Source organism: Dermacentor variabilis, chromosome 4 (assembly GCF_050947875.1).
Source record: "Dermacentor variabilis isolate Ectoservices chromosome 4, ASM5094787v1, whole genome shotgun sequence".
Lineage (NCBI taxonomy): Eukaryota > Metazoa > Arthropoda > Arachnida > Ixodida > Ixodidae > Dermacentor > Dermacentor variabilis.
The window spans coordinates 151,277,288-151,299,021 of NC_134571.1; the positions used below are offsets into that span (position 1 = coordinate 151,277,288).

The following is a 21,734-nucleotide window of genomic DNA, read 5'->3' on the forward strand; positions in this document are numbered from 1 at the left end:
CATAATAGTGGAAGGGAAGAGGCATGCCCCGGACCTTTGGGAGACCATTTTACCCAGATATTCAATATTCCTTAGGGCTATTTAAAGGCTGTTATAATGACAAAAGGTGAAGAATGAAAATAGAGATGAATACAACGCGAAGTCCATTTGATGCTTTCGAAACCGATCCCAAGAACAGCGAGACACTACGCCGGAAGGTTTATTTTCTGGTGTGAAATGTCTCCTAAGGAAGAGAGTCCGTATTGACAAAAGAGGTTGTACGCTAGAGAAGCCTGCAAGAACCATCATGGGCCAATATACAGAACAAAAATCAAATTGGCATAGACGCCTTTTAAGTGAGAAATTGTTCCTACGAATGTAAAATTTTGTATATTCGGAACCAGTTTTTACAGTGGTATGAATGATTATAAACAATAAACACTACAACACTTTGGCGTCTAAATTCTGACCAAGGAGTTCGTATAGCTCCTGCACCGTCAAGTAATAATTTTCGACTTCTACAGTGAGACAAGGTTGTTCTTGTGGGAATACTTAATAGTAATAGAGTATATTTCCAAAACTGTCTCGAAAAATATGTAAATATTAGGCAGCGTATCGGAGCTTAATAGTTGTTATTGCTAAACTACGTTTCCATTCTCTACACAACCATAGAAGCAAGAAAGGCCCATTTGGTTCTCAAAATATATTAAATTGTGTTAAATATCAGAACTGCCAACAATTCAAAAGGCTTCAATAAGATCTGATGCGACAAATTGTGATGGATTGCTGCGCAAATAATACCGGTCTGTCCTGATTGCACTTTAAAGGTCATATAGATGAACAATCTGACGTGTGTTGGCCCTTAAGAACTTGTTGCTTTGGTAATTTTTTTCATCAGATACATTGCACTTACTACTGCCTTCTTCACTACGGTCTCATGGTAATATTCCGCCAACGGAAAGTAGGTTAACTCTAATAGGGAGTGTAGGAAACAAAAGTGTGATGACCTTCACTTTAGTTTCGTTTAATACTTGAGAATAAAATGTGGCACTCTCCAACTTCCAGAATCATTTCAAACCGGCAGGAAAACAGGATACTTACCGAAGCAGTCATAATAGCAACATATGTTGCAATTTTCTTTGAGACAAATTTTAATGCTTTGGAGATGTAATAATCAACGACGACGTGTACTTCAGGTGTTATTGACACAGGCAAACGTGGTGCTGTTGAAAAGATAAGCAAAGTATTTTCCTGTTGTAATGGCTGTGAAATGTTGAGGCGTAATAAGGGGCCGGATTCAATGGGATACAATAGTAAATGTGGTAAAAAGTCGCATTTTAATCCAAAAGGCGAATCATCCATTGGGATGACAAATTAGTGGAAATCCATACGAAGTAAGCATAGTAGTTTTATCGGCCATGTAAACTTGTAAACAAAGAATACGAACAGAATTAACAAGTATAGTGTCACGCTCGCACAAGCAAACATAAACAAATCTCACTCGATGACTGCGGAAACGCGCTGTGAAAACACTCAAAACGCTGTCGCGCTGCCTCTCGCATCAACGCGAACGAAGCCGCGAAATCGCTGTGCATGGCGGACTCTGTCCCGTCGCCGATGGCCTTCGAGAGACAGCGGCCCGGGCGGGCGCGTGCGACCGCCCTCGCCGCCGGAGTAAAACGCGCCTTCCCCCTCCCTCCCAACGGCGGACCTTGACCCCGTCGCAAATGGATTTGAGGATACAGCGGCCCTGGTCGCTGGACCACTCACGCCCACTCTACCCTCCCCCGAAGCATTGTGTCTGACGGAACACCCGGCACGCTCCCTATCCTCTCTCCTCCCTTCCGAGATTGAGCCGCTATCGCCGTCTCACTCTCGCATGTTTTGACACGCACGTACAGCATACGGCGCGGGGCGCCGATTTTATCACCCTTGGATTTAGACGGAGCCTCACGGCGACGGCGACGGCGATGACGATTCCAGCAATGCACTTGGAGTGTTCACATAATTTCTATCGCAATAATAAACATTATCACATTACTGACTTAACTTGTGCCAAAAAATATCAGCAGCAATCTACTAAAAACTTCAGAGGCCAGAACTTCAGAATTTCTTGTCATGTATGAAGTCAGGCAACTATTTATGTATTGCAATACATTGTGGTAGGCCAGTGCCTGGGCAAGATGGAGATGATATTACTCGGTACTTATGCGCCCACGCATATGCTTTGCGCAATGTAAACGTCTGAAGACTTAGCTTCCGCTCGGGCTTCGCAGACAACAGTTTTGGTGAAGGTGTGGGGCAAGCTTAGCTTATTGAGTTTCATAGGCCGCAATTCATACGTACAAGTATAGGTCTTCGCATACACATAAGTCCTAATATTCCCCCTATTTTCAGATATTTTTACCAAAACCAAAGGCCAAATGCCTAAGAAAACAAAGCTTTCCTTTAATGACTGTTCTGAGAAAATAAATGCAGAGCAAAGGCTCACCTCATATGACAACTTCATCCCTAGACTGAGCATTGTGGAAGTGTGAGTATCAAAGATGGAGGAGACATAATGCTCAAAAAAGTAGCGGCTCTTTATACACAGTGTCTATCCCCTTCATGGCTCCCAGAAAACTGGAAGAATACAAACATTATACTAATGCACAAAAAGGGCGACATTAAAGACTTGAAAAATAATCGGCCCATTAGCTTACTCCCAGTATTATATAAACTATTTACCAAAATAATCTCCAATAGAATGACGTCAACACTGGACTTTTGTCAACCAAAGCAACAGGCTGGCTTCAGGAAGGGATGCTCTACAATGGATCACATCCATATCATCAGTCAGGTTATCGAGAAATCCGCAGAGTACAATAAGCTTCTCTATATGGCTTTTGTAGATAACGAAAAGGCATTTGGCTCAGTAGAGATACCAGCACTCATAGATCGATCACGTAATCCAGCATTACAGAACTCGTACGGAAATACCTTGGAAAATATCTACGGAAGTTCTACAGCTACTTTAATTCTACACATCGAGCACTGTTTTTGGGCTTCCTGCGGTACAGCTTACCTGTAATAGGTAATACTTGTACTACGAATATTCGCAAACTCCAGAGCGTGCAAGCCCAAGCACTCAGGACTTGTCTCGGTCTTCCCAAAACAACGTCATCGATTGCGACAGTGGCCATAGCCAGAGACGCGCCTTTGACAGTCTACATTGATACAGATGTCCTGAGAGCGCACATCCGACACCTAACTCGGATTCCCTCACACCATCTTGCTTGCTTGCCAGCGAAAAGGCCACTTTCAACTTTTGCTAAAACTATTGTAAGACATCAGTCGTACTTGCCATCAGAATTTACGCCCGCTTCACGATTGTCAGATCCATTGTGGTGTCTGCACCGGCCGCAAGTGCAACTGACAATTCCAGGAGTCAGAAAGAAAGCTGGAGCGCCATTGCAAGCTTTGAAGCAAGCAACTTTGGAGCACATTCACAACGTGCACAGATTCCGGAAACATGTATACACAGATGGCTCAGTTAAACTCAACAGCGCTGCTGCTGCAGTCATCATCCCGGCACAATCTGAGGAAATCAAGTTAAGAACTTCATGTGTGACCACATCGACTGGTGCAGAACTCGCGGTGCTCCGTGCTGCACTTGATTTCATTAAGCAGAAACCACCGCAACAATGGACAGTCTTCAGTGACTCCAAGGCAGCCCTTCAGTGCATACGAAGCCCAATGCGCCACGGACCCAATGAACAACTGGCCTCAGAAATTCAGCAAATACAACATCAAAGCTATAGTAAGGGACACAACATAATCTTTCAGTGGCTTCCAGGACATTGTAACATCAGCGGGAATGACCAAGCCGACGAAGCCGAACGATCGGCACATGACAGTGGTCAACGAGTCTTCATTCCGCTTTCGCGAACAGACGCTGCGGCTGGGCTGCGATTGATGACCCGTGAGTGCACTTTGCCCCTGTGGGACTCAAATGATTTCACCATGTGTCGGTTGCGTTCGTTATCTCCGGATATACGGATGCACCTCCCGCTTGGATTACCAAGACGTGAACAGACCATGCTTTACCGTCTGTGGCTAGGCGTTGCGTTTACAAACGCCTATGCTTTCCTCATAGGAATGGCCAACAGCCCCACGTGCGACACATGTAACATCGACGAGACGCTCGCACACATTATCTGTGTCTGCCCGCGATACAGTGCTGAGAGACAAGTGATGTGCAGGGTACTGGACCAGCTGGACAATCGTCCACTTTCAGAACTAAAAGCTTTAGGCCAATGCTCCGAAAGAACATCCGCGTTGAAGGCCTTATTCGCGCTATTAACGTTCTTGCGGTCTACGGGGCTTCACGACTGACTCTAAGAATGCCGCCCCCTACCGTTCTGTAGTGTACGCGCTTTGTTCGTGCTTCTCTCCCTTTCTTTCTATCTCCCCCTTCCACTCTGTTTCTCTTTTTATCCCTCTTAACCCTTCCCCCCGCGCAGGGTAGCCAACCGGAACTACCTCAGGTTAACCTCCCTGCCTTTCTCTGCATTATTTTCTCTTCTCTTTCTTAATTCTACACAAGAAAACCAGGAAGACACATATAAAGAAAAGGGTCAGACAGGAAGGCTGATTATCTTCAATGCTATTCACTGCATTCTTAGAAGTATTCAAGCTAATAAAGTGGGAACGCTTAGGAGTGAAGTTCGACGGCGAATATCTCAGCCACCTTCGGTTTGCCGATGACATTGTTCTATTCAGCAACAATGCAGACGAGTTAAAACAAATGATTGAGGACCTTAACTGAGATAGTGTAAGAGTGCGGTTGAAGATTAATATGCAAAAGACAAAAATAAGAAAAAATAGCCGGGGAAAAGAACAAGAGTTGAAGATCACCAGTCGGCCTCTATTATCTGTGAAGGAGTAGGTTTACCTCTGTCAATTAATCGCAGGGAACTCTGATCATGAGGAGGAAATTCACAGAAGAATAAAAATGGGTTGCATTGCATACGGCTGACATTGCCAGCTCCAGCCTGAAAGCTTACCATTATCGTTGAAAAGGAACGTGTACAATCAGTGCATTTTACCAGTGCTGACATATGGGGCAAAAATCTGGAGACTGACAAAGAAGCTTGAGAACAAGTTAAGGACCGCGCAAAGACCGATGGAACGAATATTCCTAGGCATAACATTAAGAAACAGAAAGAGGGCGGTTTGGATCAGAGAGCGAACGGGTATAGATGATACTCTAATTGACATTAAGAGGAAAAAAATCGAGCTGGACAGGTCATGTAATGCGCCGGTAAGATAACCGTTGGACCATTAGGGTTACAGAATGGGTACCAAGAGAAGGAAAACGCAATCCAGGATGACAAAAGTATAGGTAGAGCGATGAAATTAGGAAATCCGCGAGCGCTCGTAGGAATCGGTTGGCGCAGGACACGGGTAATTGGAGATCGCAGGGAGAGGCCTTCGTCCTGCAGTGGACATAAAACAGGCTGATGATGCTGATGCTGATGATGATGGCGATGGTGATAGTGATGAGAATTCTTACCTCTGTACCAAAGCGATCGAGATTCCGCCAATGACCTCTCCGTGGTATTTGGTGTTGCTGCAGCAAAAAACAGTTTAGAAACATTTTCACACGCAATATGGAAAGCTGAAAAGTATCTTTAATCCTTCTGTGTGAGTGGGAAGTGCGATTGTAAATGTCTTATTTTTTATTTCAGAGGCATAGCGTTTTATCGCATCTGCTGTGGACATAAGTATAAACCATCCTTACTTGTAAAGTGGTGTGATTGAAGTTTTGGGATCATAAAGCTTATTTATAATAGTATATACATGCTGTTTCTTCAGCTAATTTATGCCGAACCCTGGAAAAGTCTAGGTGGGGTCTTTATAAACGCAGCCAATGCTGGTAAATGTCATCTTGAATAGTCCTTTAACAGGCAGCTCTATAATATTGTTTACCTTACAAAAATAGCTTGAAACACCATACACAACCAAATATTAGTCTGTGCCTTTCAATATTTACGTTATGTACCTGCTGAAGAGCGGTAGTCGCAAATATGTCGACCGTGACGAGCAGCATATGTTTTGGTGACAAAACTTCAAGACATCGTATGTATTGTCGGAGTGGACGTGGTGGTCATATTATTGCTAATGCGAAAAGCTTTCCTTTGTTTAAGAAAGCCAGCATTTTTTCTCCGTTGAAGCGCATCTCAAGAAAAGACATTTACCTTGCCAAACCAATTAACAAACACAGTTTGGACAGTACATTTGCCCCTAGCCGGCTGGTAAACAATATTTCTGACCGACTGTATCTCACTTTGTTTTCAGGGAAAATCTTTCCTGTTTTACTTGGCATGTACTTGAACAATGTCAATAAAAATAAAACAATAAATACAACCTACGTCAGATGTTTCCTATCTTGGCAATTAAACGGTTAAAATAAACATTTTTGCTGTTCACATAATTTCTCAAAAGACTGTGGACCACTGTTTATCGAAATCGAGAAATGCACTTGAAGTTACAAATGCATCTTGCACAAAAAAAGAAGTTCATTTAATTTGTACCGCAGGAGCGCAGTCGTTGGCAATTAAAGATCACCTTCGCGGTGCTGCGGCTCCTTTTTCAATGCTTTGGACTTCGAAGGCTGCGGAGGAGCGGGGTTTGCGCGCAACGTTCCACATACTGAACGTCCCTGCGGCGCGCAGTTCAAATTTCATTTTGAGTGTTCGCGTAGACGACGTTACGTCCGATTTAGGCATCGACGACGCACCATACGCGGCTATCGTCAGCGAGTGATAGTGCCCTCAGCGAGAGAAATCCTCGCGACGCCCAGCTGCGGCCGCGGTATCTACGCTGCATGTCATACAGCAGTTACATGCAACTGTAGTGCGCATGTGCAGTGTCTGCTTTGTGCTAGACATCGCTTGAGTGCGTGCGCGCACTCATATGCTCCAGTTTGGCCGTGTTACGCGGTGCGCAGCGACTTCGTCGTGCACTCGCTTGGCCTACGCATCGTAGCCGCATCCAAGTTTGGCATCTTGCAACGCTATCAATTGTTCAGTATGTAGCGAGGTCTGTGAAGGCATCAAACCAGTAGCGGTCCTAGAGTTACCGCGCGCTTGCAAGCGTGCCTGTCCCCTGGACTTAAGTTTTGCGTGGTTCGAGGAATTTAGGCGTTTAAAACTAGTCGAAATTTGCGTGACCTCATGGCTACGAGACCATTGAGCAGTATGGCCAACGTTTAATTTCGACGTTGCACAGCAGCGGCCCAGCGTGAGCAGACGATAGTAGGATTCTTTCGGAAAAGCATAATTCTTACCGAAATTCGAAAGCACATTTGCGGAATTCAGCCAGTTTATCAAACTGAGTTGAATAAACACACACAGTAATAATAGGAACAAGCGCAGTGGCTGAAACACGCTTCCTGTTTGATGTAAGATATTGACCAATAGCAATCACCTATGCGAATACGCTGTATGGCAAAATATTGCGCCCGAAAAGCGCAAGAAGAAGACCTGTGTTTAAATTATTTTTTTTAGAAGAAAATGATTTCGCCCTCAACTTGCGAACACTACGTGTCACGCACGGCTGCAAAATTTAGCTCAAATGGCATTCTCGGACTACGTTTTTTCACCAAACCCTGGGGTGTTTCTTGATGCCAATTACTCATTTAACCGACACTCTTTAAAAGCAGCATTTCGAAAGCGGCAGCGCAGTACGCTGAGCAGCGTATTGAACCATATTAAATGGCATTATTTCCGTTAAAATGGCTTAGAGATTTCACATTTTCTAGACTGCCTTCTAACCACTAAACATCTACAAGTCAACCAGGTTATCAGGTGCTGGCGAGCTGTAATATTACTGCCTTCACCATGCCACAGACGTGTTATCAAAGCTGTCTGTGACCAGAGCAAAGCTAATCAATCGACTGCAAACGGGAAAAAAGATGGACACAGCCATGACCGCTTTCTGAGATCTATCTTCATCAGTGATCGTAACCCTCTCCGTAATGTAACCTGTCAACAGCATGAAATCTCACAGGGCTATAATATTTTATTTTGGGTATGTATTATTATATGTCATGACTTCATTTATTTCGCCACTTCTTCGTCCAAATTAAATTAGCAAAAGAGGCTGCTCAATCTGGTTTCCATAGGCTATCTCTTTTGCTTCTGGTGCAGTTTTTACCTTATGCCTCCTTGTCGCAGTGACTGCTCGTTAAAAGCATGTGTGAGGGTACCTTATGTCGTTACGTGCCAGTGTCGAATGTCCTCATACTTTTGGATGAATTTATAAGAGGTTTGTGGACAAAGTGCGTTGATCAACTACAGGTGTGTCTTATTAGAATGAATTTGTCTTTTTGAGTATTTAGATTATTTTGCCCGTGCCATGGCGTGATCGCGTGCCATGGCGTGAACTGTTAAAACAATTAGCCAGTGACGCTTCCTTACAGTAATCGTCTCTTCGATGTTTCTCATTGCTGGGGTCAGGGATCTCGTAGAGTTCATGGGGTCTTTCGCCACTTGACGATCTCTCCATCTCTTCCAATGGTTTTATGCGCAGCGTGTGGCCGAGTACACCCTCCTAAAAATATTTGCAACGATGAATGATATCAAACTATGGGAAGAAAATCATACTTCACTGGGAGAAGGAAATACATTGCATGGTGCTAATTACTTACTGTTTTACTTGCTGTTTAATAGTAATGTACACACATCGACGTTAGTTCATTTCCATGAAAGAATAATTAACAGCAACAGAGACAGCACAATATTAACTGGATACAACTGTAATATAGAAGTAAACGATGGTTATTATGTATGTAGGGGGCAACTATGATGCACTGAGTGCCACAGCTAATGCACAACACTTTTATGGGCATAGCATGTTAGCTAGCTGGTTAGTGGGACAGCTGGAGACAGCAAAACCTAAGGTGAAAAAACAGAGGTGCGGCAACGCCAAACAATATCAACAGTGCTAAACCACAATATAAAACACAATGTTGTCAGACGCAAACCGTTTTCATGAGTGAGAGTGGAGACTGAACGAATTTACCATATATGCAGGTTTGATTGTAGCCTGTAGTGAGAACAGTGGGGTGGAATACGGAATTTCGCATAAAGAACATCGTCAAGAACCGGGGATAGGGTATAATCACGGACAAGTAGGTAATCAGGTGAATGGGCATGTGTGCTTATTTAACGCGGAGGTTACAGTTCTTCAGATTATAGGCTACTTCAAAGAACTGCGATGTCGTGGTCGTGAAAAGGGAGCTGCATTTGGAGAAATTCTATTAAGCAACGCATAAAGCAGTGTTCATCTAGAGGAAGCCGTCACCGATAAATAGATCACCATGACACTGCACAAGCCCGTCACCGAAAGTAGTTACTTGATGGCTAGCAATACTCACAGGAGGGCGCATTCGAAGACCAAAAGCGTGGGTACAAAAGGGAACCCTCAACTGCACTCAGGGCTGCGGGTAATAGTTTTGCAGACCCTTGTCCAGATGGAAACTTTCACGACTATCTTCGCTCTGGTATTTTAAAGCCTGTAATGCTGTCGTGATAAACAAGAATGCCCACTTGGTTTCGGCATATACGAGTCTATAATAGAGACTTCGTGTACACGGTAGTTTAAGCCGCGCCATGTCTGAGAGCTGCGTGACTTCATTTTCCAGAGCGTAGTTGCCAAGACCTTGTAGGGGACGTGAACCCGCATGTTTGCAGCGTTCTGAGTAAGTAGACTGCTGTACCTCGAGTTTTGTACTAGGAAATAGGAACTACATCGTTAAAGGGGATGAGGAAACATTGTTGATTCCTATTTTAAAGGAATCGGCAGAACACGAAAGTGAAACGCGTTTTTAAAGAAGCTGTTGCGTGTTCGCTTGGCGAATTCACGGTCCGCGGCAGTGAAAGGCTCACAGTTTCCGGGCTTGCGACCGTGTAGCTGGATTGCTTGGCGCGCCGTGTACATTTGGCGAGCAGCGTCTTACTGCAGAATCGCTTCGGCGAATGTAGAAGCATTTTAGTCCGCTCCGTTATGTCTTGGTCAGCCAGTTTAGTTGCGAAGCGCTACGTTTCAGGAATGCGAGTGGAAGACTTCGCCGCGTGCGCTGCCAACGTGCGAAGGCGTTATACTTCATGATGGCTTATCTCTCACAGTGCCAACGAGAGATTCACCCGTCGATGTCATTGCCTTTGTGTGCCGCTTAGCGCAGCAGTTTCCTTAGCTTGTGCTATCGCAAGGAAAGCAGTAGATGGTGTGTAGGCACAGCTGATGCATGTTGAATCCACACTCCGTAGGCGACGAGACGTCACAGGCTAACCAGACGCTAACGACAAGCCATGCAGGTACACAATATCGGTCGTAACCTCAGCAGAAGGCCTACACCCCCTACACTAGACTACACCGGGTTCGAGCTTCCGCTAGGCTGAAACTAGCAAAGCGCTCACTGTCGGCCTTTGTTAGTGTGTTGATGCAGAAATTCGCTTCACAGCTGCTAGATGAGGGGCGCATCCCTTTCAAGCGAGTCCATATTTTACGCCTTCGTGCCGACGTCAAATTCACTATAGGAAGCTGATGGCAGACCAAGTATAAAACACTTTCGTAATAAAAACGTCCACTGTTTTTGCCCCGACAGCAATACTCACCGCTCTAGTTCGGAGGTGATGACCAGCGACAGCTACGAAGACGGACAATGCGTCAGTTCCGATTGCAACTGACGCGTGTAGTTTTTTTTTCATTTATTAAATGGTGCAATTTCTACTGCATTGAGCTGTTTCTCGGCTCCTTCTTTTTGCAGTTTATTGAGGTAATCAAAGCACCATCAACACATACTACGCACGTCTGCACACTTTCGTCCTTCAGCGCTCTACCTTTTCTGGCGTCCTTTTGTATCTGCACATCTTTTCATTTCTCCAACTTTGCAGGAACATGTATTTTGTTGTCTGCCGTTTTATCAGCTGGATTTTGCTGTCGGATACAGTATGGAGGACCAGTCATACGAGAATCCGTCCCTTCACTCTAGTTGTGTATCAGCACCTGACCACCAGTTGTATATTCGCATTACCTGGCTTGGCCAAATCCACTTCTTCCTTTCAATATCAACTGGAACGTTGGCATCTCCCGTTTTCTATCTAATTGACATGGCTGCTTTTCTTTCGATTAGGATCGCAAATAGATAGTATTGCTCCTTTCCTTTATGCATGCTCCTTTACTTCAGGTAATGCGGTTTTTAATACGTACCAAGTGCCCGTACTGGTTGGAAGCAATGTTTCTACACTGTGCTGGTTAGTTCAAGGTGTCCAGACTCGTTTGTGTAGCCCTCAAGCACTCCTACCCATTTCTTTCATAGTGATAACTTTGTTTAGCCCTTACAGCCTCTTTTCCGTACGCATGTTTCTGGCTGTTTATGGGGGGAGAGTCAAAATGAGCCGCAAGTCATGAGCCGGCTTTTGTTTTACCGCTGAAATAACATGGACCGCTGGTCTTGTGGAAGACACAACTTCGGCACGGCATATGCGATATGAGAATGAGCCTATTCATGGGGACTTTTCCGTATCAATTTTCCGAGGTGCCACAAGTGGTCTGTAGCCTCAAAAATTCAGCAGAGCTCTTCTCACGATGACTGTCGACCGTAATGCGTTAGAGTTGAACCAATATACAGGCGAGAAGTAGTGACACCGTCGAAACGAGTTATGTGCGATGCGTGTAGTGCAGCTGGACTCATTTTCACGTTTCCTCAAGACTACTTGGCGCTATCTTGCGCCACCGCCGCGAAGCCGGCGTGGGACCTCCAAAATGCATGGGGCACCGGTGGGTGCGAAAGCCGAGATGCGGCCACCGGACACCTGTTCGGATTGTTTTTGTACACGCCGTGTCATGTTGTTACCCTACCTAGAGGTCTGCGCGTGGCACCTGTGTTGCGAAGCGTGGCACGACTGTGTCTGCTTCGGCACAGAAGTGTCACGTCATATAGCTTACGGCATGCGTAACCGAGCTGCAGTCAGCCAGTGCAAGGCTGACGGGGCCACACTACGCTCGCTGCAAGTCTCTAGGTGTTGGCATGAAACTTATACGTACTACGCTCAGACCATCCTCTTCGGAGACATGTAGAGCTGCCATGTGTTCCTGGTCGTCATACAAGTCCTTCTCCATTTCAGCACCAAGCATCTGAAAGAAGACTATTTATATGAAAAGAATGCGTGGGACATATATCACAACGACTGTGAACGATAATGCAATTATCATTCAAGCAATGTAGCGGAAAACCGTGTTGGTAAAGTCATGTGTATTTGAAGTTTCTAGCGCTAATTCTGAGATTTCTGTTTGTTCAGCCATTCGCGAGTCCACACAAATGCTCCGTACCTAGCGGCCGCGCCGAGAAACATCCAATTCAGTTTCAGGTTAGAAGCGAAATCTATTGCTGTGTACTAATACGGCATGCTCTGAACGCCTCTGAATCATCATAATGCTACCGCCCGCAAGCCCGAGAAAAATACGCGGATGTCGAATGGAGTTTATTGTATACTGTTACGCGTGTCATCGCGGTGGAAAGACAACAATGTATGCTTTCATCATTTCTATAAAGAAACCGACAACGCGCATCGGAGACCGCCATAAATAAGAAAGATGCGCATTGGGAAAAGGCGATCGATACTATAGACGCAACCTTTGCGCAGTGTGGGGTTTCTATGAAAAGAAAAAATAGTAGAGTATCGTACCTGTAGCAATGGAGCAACCCTACGAGAAATTTATTGGGTTTTTTAGATAACCTTGACGTTCAAAAACTTCCATTTTTAACGTCCAGCTCGCTTGAAAGGATCTTCGTCTTTAAAAAGATATCAAGTGGTTCACGGGTCGGGCCGGACGTTGCACGCACAGCGAAGCTGTTTCCGCGATTACTTCGCTTAATCTTTGAGACCTGTCAAAATAAGATGATCTTGCTGCAAGGACCATTTAGGCTTTCTCGAAACTGCTCGATTCAAGGCCACAAAGGGAAAGGCGACAGCAGCACCAAGCGGTAGAGCCTGTGTGAGTGTGGATGCCGTTGCCATATTTTTTTTTTATTTACACAACTTTGCAAGCTGAAGCAGCGAATTCTAGACTTGCAAATATAAGACATACACTGTCTCCATTATTGGTTCACCTTGTTATAGCACTCGCATGACATCTTGACGACGATAGAATGACGAAAATAGGGAAGACAATAGAATACAGAAGACAACAGAAGGACGAAGAAGGAAGCAAGTGGATAAACGCACCGGAACATCAAATAGGTATGACGACGGCGGCATGATGGAATTGAGGGGACAATTTTGAAACGATGACGTTGGTATAACGACGACAGTGTACCAGCGAAGACATGACTACAGTAGTACGATGATGGGCGTATAAAGTCAACCAGATTACGAAGGTGGAATGATTATGCTGGCAAGGCAAGAAATGCATGACAGCGAGTGTCTGAGAATTAGGCAATGTCGGCGACTGCATGAAAACGGCACAATAATGGCATAGAAACACTCACCTTTCAATGAAAACAACATGGTTATACAACAATAGCTGAGAATAATTGACGAATGTTGTGTGAGGACGGCTTGACGACAGCAGGGCAATTTTTCTGAAGTGACATTGACTGAAGAACTACAGTGTGAGATGGCGGTATGGCAACGAATTCATGACGACGGCAGTACGTACACGACGCAATGACGACGTGAACCTGTTACCGGCATGAGGACAATGAGATGACCAAGAAAGCCTAACGATACTTGTATAATGAAAAATGTATGATGACATTAGCGTGACAATGACCGTGTGACGACTCTGGCATGACAAGTGCCGGATGACGAAACTGAAGTGACGGCGATTCAACGACCACTGCTGGATCACGAAAATGATATGGCAATGGTGTATTCACCCCGGTATGAGGATATTCGCTGGAAGAAGGGCAAGCCAATACCTATATGCGAACGGATCTATGAGAGACATTTCCGCTGATGACTCAACGAAGGTGATGGCATGGCAGTGAACGCATAATCGTGATTCAAGAAGAAAGCGCGGGTACGTTTGAATGAATCAGAAGAAAGGATGTCGATTAAACAACCAAGGTATTAGGCCGACGACGGCATGACAATTTGTGAACACTCCTGAGGTAATGAAGACGGTAAAATAACTGCGTGATAATGGCGGCATGACGACATTGCTTTGACGAACTGTGTGTGACGAAGTTGACGATGGAACGACCATGGCGGTGTCACTGCTAGGGCACGACAGCGAATGCATGAGGATGGTGCAATGCTTACAATGACATGACACCAGTAGGTGGACAGCTGATGAAAACGAATGTATGACGACGATGGCGTTACGACTACAGTATGACAACGATTTCATCACGGTGAAGGCTTAATGACGGCAACATGACGAGAGACAAATAATGAAGTTCGGATACCGCGATGGTACTACCATGATGACATCATGATGACGACATCCCAGCAATTGCACGACAACGAATGTATGTCGACGACGCAGTCACAATGCTGCCTTGACAACCATATGAGGACAATGTGGCGCGCTCACTGTACGACGAAGATGGCGTGAGATCAACGGCGTGAACAAAATCGGATGACGAAGCTCGAGCGGTGGCGATAGAACGACCACAGCGGCAGCACGATCTCGAGCACATGTCTATTGGTCCACGCTGTTACACCCCCTGGGGCCACTGGGTCGGAGACGCAAGAACAATGGAGCTGTTGTAGAGATGCCAATGAAACGACTATGACGTCGATCCCGTCCACAAAAACATTTAGTGGTTCAAGCTGGTAGACGACTTGCTCGACTCGGTAGGCGTGAGAAGCTAGATAGATGGGTTTAAAAAATGGAAGTAGGAAAATAACGCCGTATTATTAACTACATCCCTTCAAAGACAAGACGTGGGTCTATGATTATAAGAAGTTGGCAATGAGGGCGTCTATAAAGACAATGTTGTATTTCGTCATCTGATTCTGGCTTCTTTTTTTAGAAGTTGCGTACTGGCCGAGCCTCAGCGCTTAATACCTACTATTACCTGACTTGTGTGCACAAATGCTCACTCTTTTGGTAAAGTTTTAGACTTTAGAAAACCGATTTGGTTTTCAAATTTACCGTCTTCATTGGAGGGCGGGGGGGGAGGTATGGTGAGGCACTTCGCGCCGTGACAGTCGGATATGCAGCAGCGAGTGAAATGGCTTGGTTGCAGCGTTCCTGTGATTACAAGTATACTTACAGGTATAGTACTGCAGGGATATTTCCCGCAGGTTATCGCCATTTCTTTAAGGTATGTGGTGATATCTGCTTCTATATGCATAGAAAATTTTCTGACAGTCACAGATAAGTTATATTAAATTTTATTACACTCACTCACGGACACCATTTTAGTTATTTTGAGAAGACATTGTGGTTCTCTTCGTTTTACTAGTCAATTACCCTTGGGCAGACGCTTAGTTTCTAGACGTTTTGTTTGTTTTGAAAACCACCACCAACACGTTTGTTGAAGTTTGTAGAGAGTGCACATATAGATTTAAGTTGGTCCTTGAGCTTCACGGCTCATTACACTCACTACACGTCCGCGTCAAATGCATGCACCTCAATTTTAAAATGAAATCTCGTAAAAGCAGAAGTTGCTATTTCCTTAAAAACATAGAGGCAATTCAAACAGCTCGACGTAGCATATAGAAGAAAACAAACACAGCTATACACTCTGTAGAGAAATGTGCACATAGCTTGAGAAAATTGCGAAGAAGCATGGCGTCAATTTCGTTTTAACTTCGCCGCTGAAGAATGCTATACATTGTTCTCAGTGAGTTTGTCGGCTGTTTGAGAATTCTTATTTATCGCCAGCAGAATATACCGAAGCGATAGCAAGAAACGCAATGCGCGGGTGTCCGACGTGCAATAAACTCATAGAATATGATCAGACAGACTTTTCTCGAAAGTTTATATATTCAAAAAGACAAATTAGGCTTAATGGACATCTATATGAGAAGCCACGTTAGTACACAATATTGCGTAAAAAATAGTCTTCAACGGCGCCTGAAATGCCAACTTATATAAATATATATATATATATATATATATATATATATATATATATATATATATATATATATATATATATATATATATATATATATTTATATATATATACTTTTCGGAGTACCTAAGCTGCCCAAATGGCAGTACGTAAGGGCTATATGCAGATATTGTGGTCGTAAGCTCGCAAGCAATATATAACAAATTGTACAAAAACTCTACAAAAACCAAAAAATCAAGAGGGAGAGAAAATGAATTTTTGTGAGCAAAGGAACTACAACTGTTCCAATTTTCAAGCATAGCTAGTAAATTTAATAATGTTGTTCACTACGTTGCATGAGATCGTTATGTGAGCTATATCCCTGAAAACTGTACCTCCACGAACCGTCGTAATCATTCAGTAGGCCGATGCAGAGCGCGAGATTTTCTGGTTTTTATGCTTCGCCTCGTTCGTATTCTACTAGGGCAAGACAACAAGTAGCGAAAGAACCGTTTTTCGTGTCCAGATTGACAAGTGTAAGCCTGTGAACGTTACTCTGTTTACATAAGGTTTTAACAAGCAGCATGCAAGTAATGCGGGGTGGTGGTTATTCAGACAAGTAGGGAAACTTTTGTTCTCAAGCATAGCATGGGTGCTGCCTTTTCGCACTTTCCTTTTTGCATAGCCAACCAATCTAATCTTCTGATAAAAATTGAAGAATATCTACACGAATTTAGAATAGGCAAGTTAGTACAAGGTTGCGCGTAGCACGAGCGGATTCGTTTCTTTACCAGCACAAAAATAAAGTATGGTTTGTGGATGTTCAGCGCTGTGCCATTGTTCCCAATCACCACTTCTATGGAATTTGTTTTACTGGGATGTGCTTATTATCGCGAAATATGTTTCGGTATTGGAAGACTAGAGTAAAATAATCCCTAGTGTAATACCACATTCTTGGAAAGCTAAGAAAGCGTTAGTGGATCGGCTTCAGAGCAAGTAAGGCGTGCTGGACTCATTTTTTTTCTCGGCCTTCCCACCATTTGCATGAACTCGTTTCGATGTTGCCGGAAGTTTATTTCTGAACACACGCATTTTCACTATGATGGTTTCTCAATATTTTGCTTGTCTGTTGTCATTTGCCTTTGTGGTACTGAAATTTGGTACTGAAATTGTTGGTCCATGTTGTGCGTCCCCACACTACGCCTGAAGGTTTAATATTGCGGCCTATTTCTCACGCAGAAGCCTGTCTATATGCAATAGGAATTTCACTTCTCGCCTATTAGCTCATTAAAATGGGGAATAGCCATTTTTATTATGCCTGCGATAGACAGAAGGTATTTTGTGTGATGTACGTTAAGTCCTTCTGCGAAACCTATCTCTAGCCAAATACTTATTAGGTCTGCAGTTCTCAAAGTGCTACAGATAGCACGATAAGCTGAATTCATCAGAGCTCGATGACAGCGGTTAAATGACAGCTGTACTATGAGGTGCCTAGGATTTCCCATTCAAGATTTTCGAAAACAATGCTGTGCACAAAAGTCCATCACTGCAGCAAAATGTATGGGATCCGAAAAAGAAATACGTGGTCCAGTATAAGCTAAAACTAGAAATAATGTCTACTGAACTAAAATATTGTCGCGACGTCAGAAACTAGACGCACCAGCGCACTTGTCAGTAGGAACAGGAAATAAAGGGATCGTTTGAAGCCGTGCGCTAGTCACTACTTCTTCTTCTTGCTTGCTATGTTTTGTATAGGTTCCGATGTATCTTATCGTCGTCGTCTTTTCCAAACCACTGACACGCCATTTGCCTCCCTTCCAAGGGAGGCGCCGTTCCGATGCGCACATTAAGCGTCTTCATGTAGGACAGAGTGAAACCTGAGTCACTTGGATAAGTACAATTCCATGCGCACCACATGTACTACCTCACTTAGGTGCTTGCGGCGCCGCGAACAGCTAGCTTTCGTCATCTGGCATAACATATTTGTTCACGTCGTTCAGGCAACGGACCACTGTGTACGGCCCAAAGCAGTGTCTGAGCAGTCTGTCAGGCAACCGCGATGCCCTACCGGTATGCAAGCCCACACTATCACGCCAGGCGTGTAGGAGACGGATTTGTGCGGAAGATTGTACCGCGTTGCGTCCTTGTCTTGCTAGTCGCAGATGCGTACACGTGCAAGCTTTCTGGCTCCTTCGGCCCGTTGAGCGAAGTCGTCAGCATGTTCATGGATGTCGTCAAACTGATGAGGCTGTATTGCATCCAACGTTACAGTGGCTTCGCGACCGTGTACCAAGCTAACTGGTGTCATTATGCTCGTGTCCTGTTGAGCGGTGATTATGCAAAGCTTACATAATGCAAAATCGCGTCCCAGTTTCTGGGTTCCACGTTTACTAACATGCAAAGCATATCTGCGGGTGTCTTATTCAAATGGCTTCATGAGTCCGTTTGTCTCCGGATGAAGGCTGTCATCTTTCGGTGGGCTGTGCCACTGAGCTTCTGAATTGCGTCTAGAAGTTCAGCTGTGAACCCGGCCTTCTCGTAATTACTGCCGCTGGAACACCGTGCCTGAGGACGACGTTTTCTACGAAAAAAAAAACTGCTTCTTCTGCTCTGACCCACTGGTTAGCTTTTGTCTGCAGATTTTGTCTATGGGCACAGCGAAAGCGATGCGGGCAAGGTGCTCAATAGGCTCCGTCCTTTCTTGGTACAGGTCCTTTCGCTGTCAAGTACGCACGCACCTTCGCCGACTATCGCAGAGCTTCATCAAGAATCAACAGAAGAATTGGTCACCAATGATACCACATCTGGCAGCGCCGTCACCATGGGGACGCCACAGGTCCTGCTGCTGTCAAGTACGCATGCACCTTCGCCGATTATCGCCGAGCTTAATCAAGAATCAACAGAAGCATTGGTCGCCAAAGATAGCACATCTGGCAGCGCCGTCAACGTGGGGATGCCACAGGTACATGGATATCGGATGTCGTCGACCGTGACGATCATCAACCCTTGACCCTATAAATTTGGCACCACACCCGTCCGTCTTCAGTGGACATGGCGAAAGCGCTGCGGGCAAGGTGCTCAAAATGCTCCGTCTTTTCCTGGTACAGGTTAGTTATGTTTGCACCATACAAGCCGACGGTAGGTTTCTTGTTCTCCTGCCGTGCCCACGCACATGTCTAAACTGTGCCTATAACTGCTATTGCTGATGTATGCTGCTTATTTGTGCAGATGCAGAGATGAGTTCAGGCCCAACAGTTGATGAAACATGTCAGACACTCATTGAGGGGCAGAAAGACATTAGGTCTCGTTTAGAGGCAACAGAAAAGGCACTGGGGAACTTTGGTGATCGCTTGAATAACATTGAGGCAAACATAAAAGAGCTGCTGATGAAAACAGATGAAATTGAAAACATAAGGATAGCTTTGAATTGTATGCAGGATGCACTTACAGGGCATCAAGTCAGGCTCGAAGATTTAAAAGATAGAAGTCGGAGGTCAACTTTAATTGTTTTCGGTGTAAAGGAAGATCCTATTGAATCAGAGTCTGACTTGCGCAGAAACGTTATCGATGATCTCTTTTCTGCTAAATTTGGAGTGCAGTGTTCATCTGTAGCTCGAACCCTAAAGGGAAACTAAAGGGAAAACTAAACATTAGAATCGATCATGTCTGCTGAGCGGAAACGTTGTGCAAACGCAAGCATCTTTGGCAAAGTGCAAATCTTGAAGAAAAACTGGAAGTAAGGTTTTCTGGGTTTATGACAACTTGAAGATCGATGGGCTGTACTATACATGGGATGCGTCTCTAAACTCTAGAAGATCGATAGAACGCAACACCACATCTTTATCTGAAAGTTATTGGCCAGATACGTCCGATGTGCGGTTAGTTTCTTTCAGTGCAAGGAGCATTGTGAACAAAAAAGTTAAATTGGAAGAATGTTTGCTTTCTTTGGATTTGCACGTGTGTCATAACTGAAACCTGGCTACACGAGCAAATCAGTGACGATGACATAGTCCCACCATGTTATCAGTTATATCGGCGGGACCGAGGATCTACAGGAGGTGGTGTTGCTGTGGCTAAATCCTGTGTCTTGTTTGACGTAGAGAGCCAGATTGCTGAGGATGGAAGCCTTTTTTTGAAAATCAAAGTGGAGGAAACGGCATTTCATTTGTGTGCAGCTTATCATGCTCCGGACGCTGATGAAAGCTTTTTGAGTAAATTGTATGATCGCTTGTTGTTACGAAACGAGAATATGATAGAAACATGTGACTTTAATTTTATTCTATTAAATTGGAACAATCTGTCTTTTGGATTATCGCGTACGAGTGATAAAATCCTTGTTGTTATGCTTTCGCTTGGTCTTGACCAAATAGTTACTGAATGTACTCGCGAAACATCAATTCCTGACCTGATGTTCAATAATGAAGGATTTAGAGAAGGAACAGTTACAATTGAACCCGGCATACCTGACCATAACTTGATTACTTTTTCCTGAATGGTTGAAAAATCAAAAACACATGCGCTTGATGTCGCTATGGTTAAGGAATTTAGTAGAGCTGACGACGTGGCGATTATTGACTATATTGAAGCAAATCTTAGGATTACATGTGATGATGCGGAAGGGTCTTGGCAATGGTTCGCTAATGTACTTAGGCATTGCATTAAAAAATACGTTCCAAACAGAAAAATATTTAAAAGGCGGAAACATCCATGGATTACTCGTGAAATTATACGCATTAAGCGTAGACTTCAGAGCTATCGTAACAAGCACGGGAGGTCAACGTCTCTGTTTAAAGAGATCAAATGACCTATTATCAAAAGTGAGCTGCGCCAGAACTAAATATTTTTTCGCACACTTTAGCAGCGTTTCTAAAGACTGAGACGCAGAAATTTTGGCAGCACTTGAGTAAACCCAAAGAAGTACTTACTGAAATAAATTTTAGGGACACCGTTTATACGGACGCTGCCGAAATAGCTGACAATTTTAATCAGTATTTCTGCGAGGTGTTTTCAGAATTAGATGAATATCAAATAAAAGAAGTGGCTGCACCAGAGGATGGCACTGAAGTAACTCGTGAGGGTGTCCTGGCGATGGTCTTGAAACTGGACACTAGAAATTCCGCTGGACCCGGTGGCCTTCCGAATGTATTCTTGAGACAATACGCAGAACAAATATTAGGTTGCCTGACAGACATCTTTAAACTCTTAATAGCAAACGGAAAAATTCCTTGAGATTGGAAAATAGCACGTGTGGTTCCCCTGTTATCGGCCTGTTTCCATAACACGCCGTTGCTCTAAGATGTTGGAGCATATTTTAGCCGGTTACCTGCGAAAGTCCCTGAGCGATCATAATCTTTTGTCTAATAATCAGCACGGATTTAGGCAGGGGTTATCCACAGTTATTCAGGCTGTTTAGTCTGTACATGAATTTGCGCGGGTGATTGATATGTCCGGGCAAACGGACGTGGTTTTCTTTGATTTCAGCAAGGTCTTTGATAAGTTGCCACAGGGCAAACTTCACTATAAGATGAAATGTCTGGGTATGCCATTTTTCACCATTCCATGGATTCAACCCTACCTTACAGACAGACGGCAATATGTGGAAATTAATAAGACCGCTTCTACTAATGTTAATGTTCACTCAGGGGTTCCTAAGGGAAGTGTGCTGTGACCATTGTTATTCTTAATATATGTAAATGAT

General features: G+C 44.2%; 1 protein-coding gene across 1 annotated transcript in view; it reads right to left on the reverse strand.

Moving 5' to 3' along the window:
- LOC142579896 (venom metalloproteinase BumaMPs1-like) overlaps nt 1-21,734 on the reverse strand; it is a 158,085-nt gene that overhangs the window by 109,772 nt on the left and 26,579 nt on the right. The window contains exons 3-6 of the mRNA XM_075690568.1: nt 12,073-12,162; nt 8,442-8,574; nt 5,534-5,590; nt 1,081-1,202 (exon numbers count right to left, since the gene is read on the reverse strand). Coding sequence (XP_075546683.1) covers nt 1,081-1,202; nt 5,534-5,590; nt 8,442-8,574; nt 12,073-12,162 — 402 coding nt within the window. The remainder of the gene's footprint in view (nt 1-1,080; nt 1,203-5,533; nt 5,591-8,441; nt 8,575-12,072; nt 12,163-21,734) is intronic.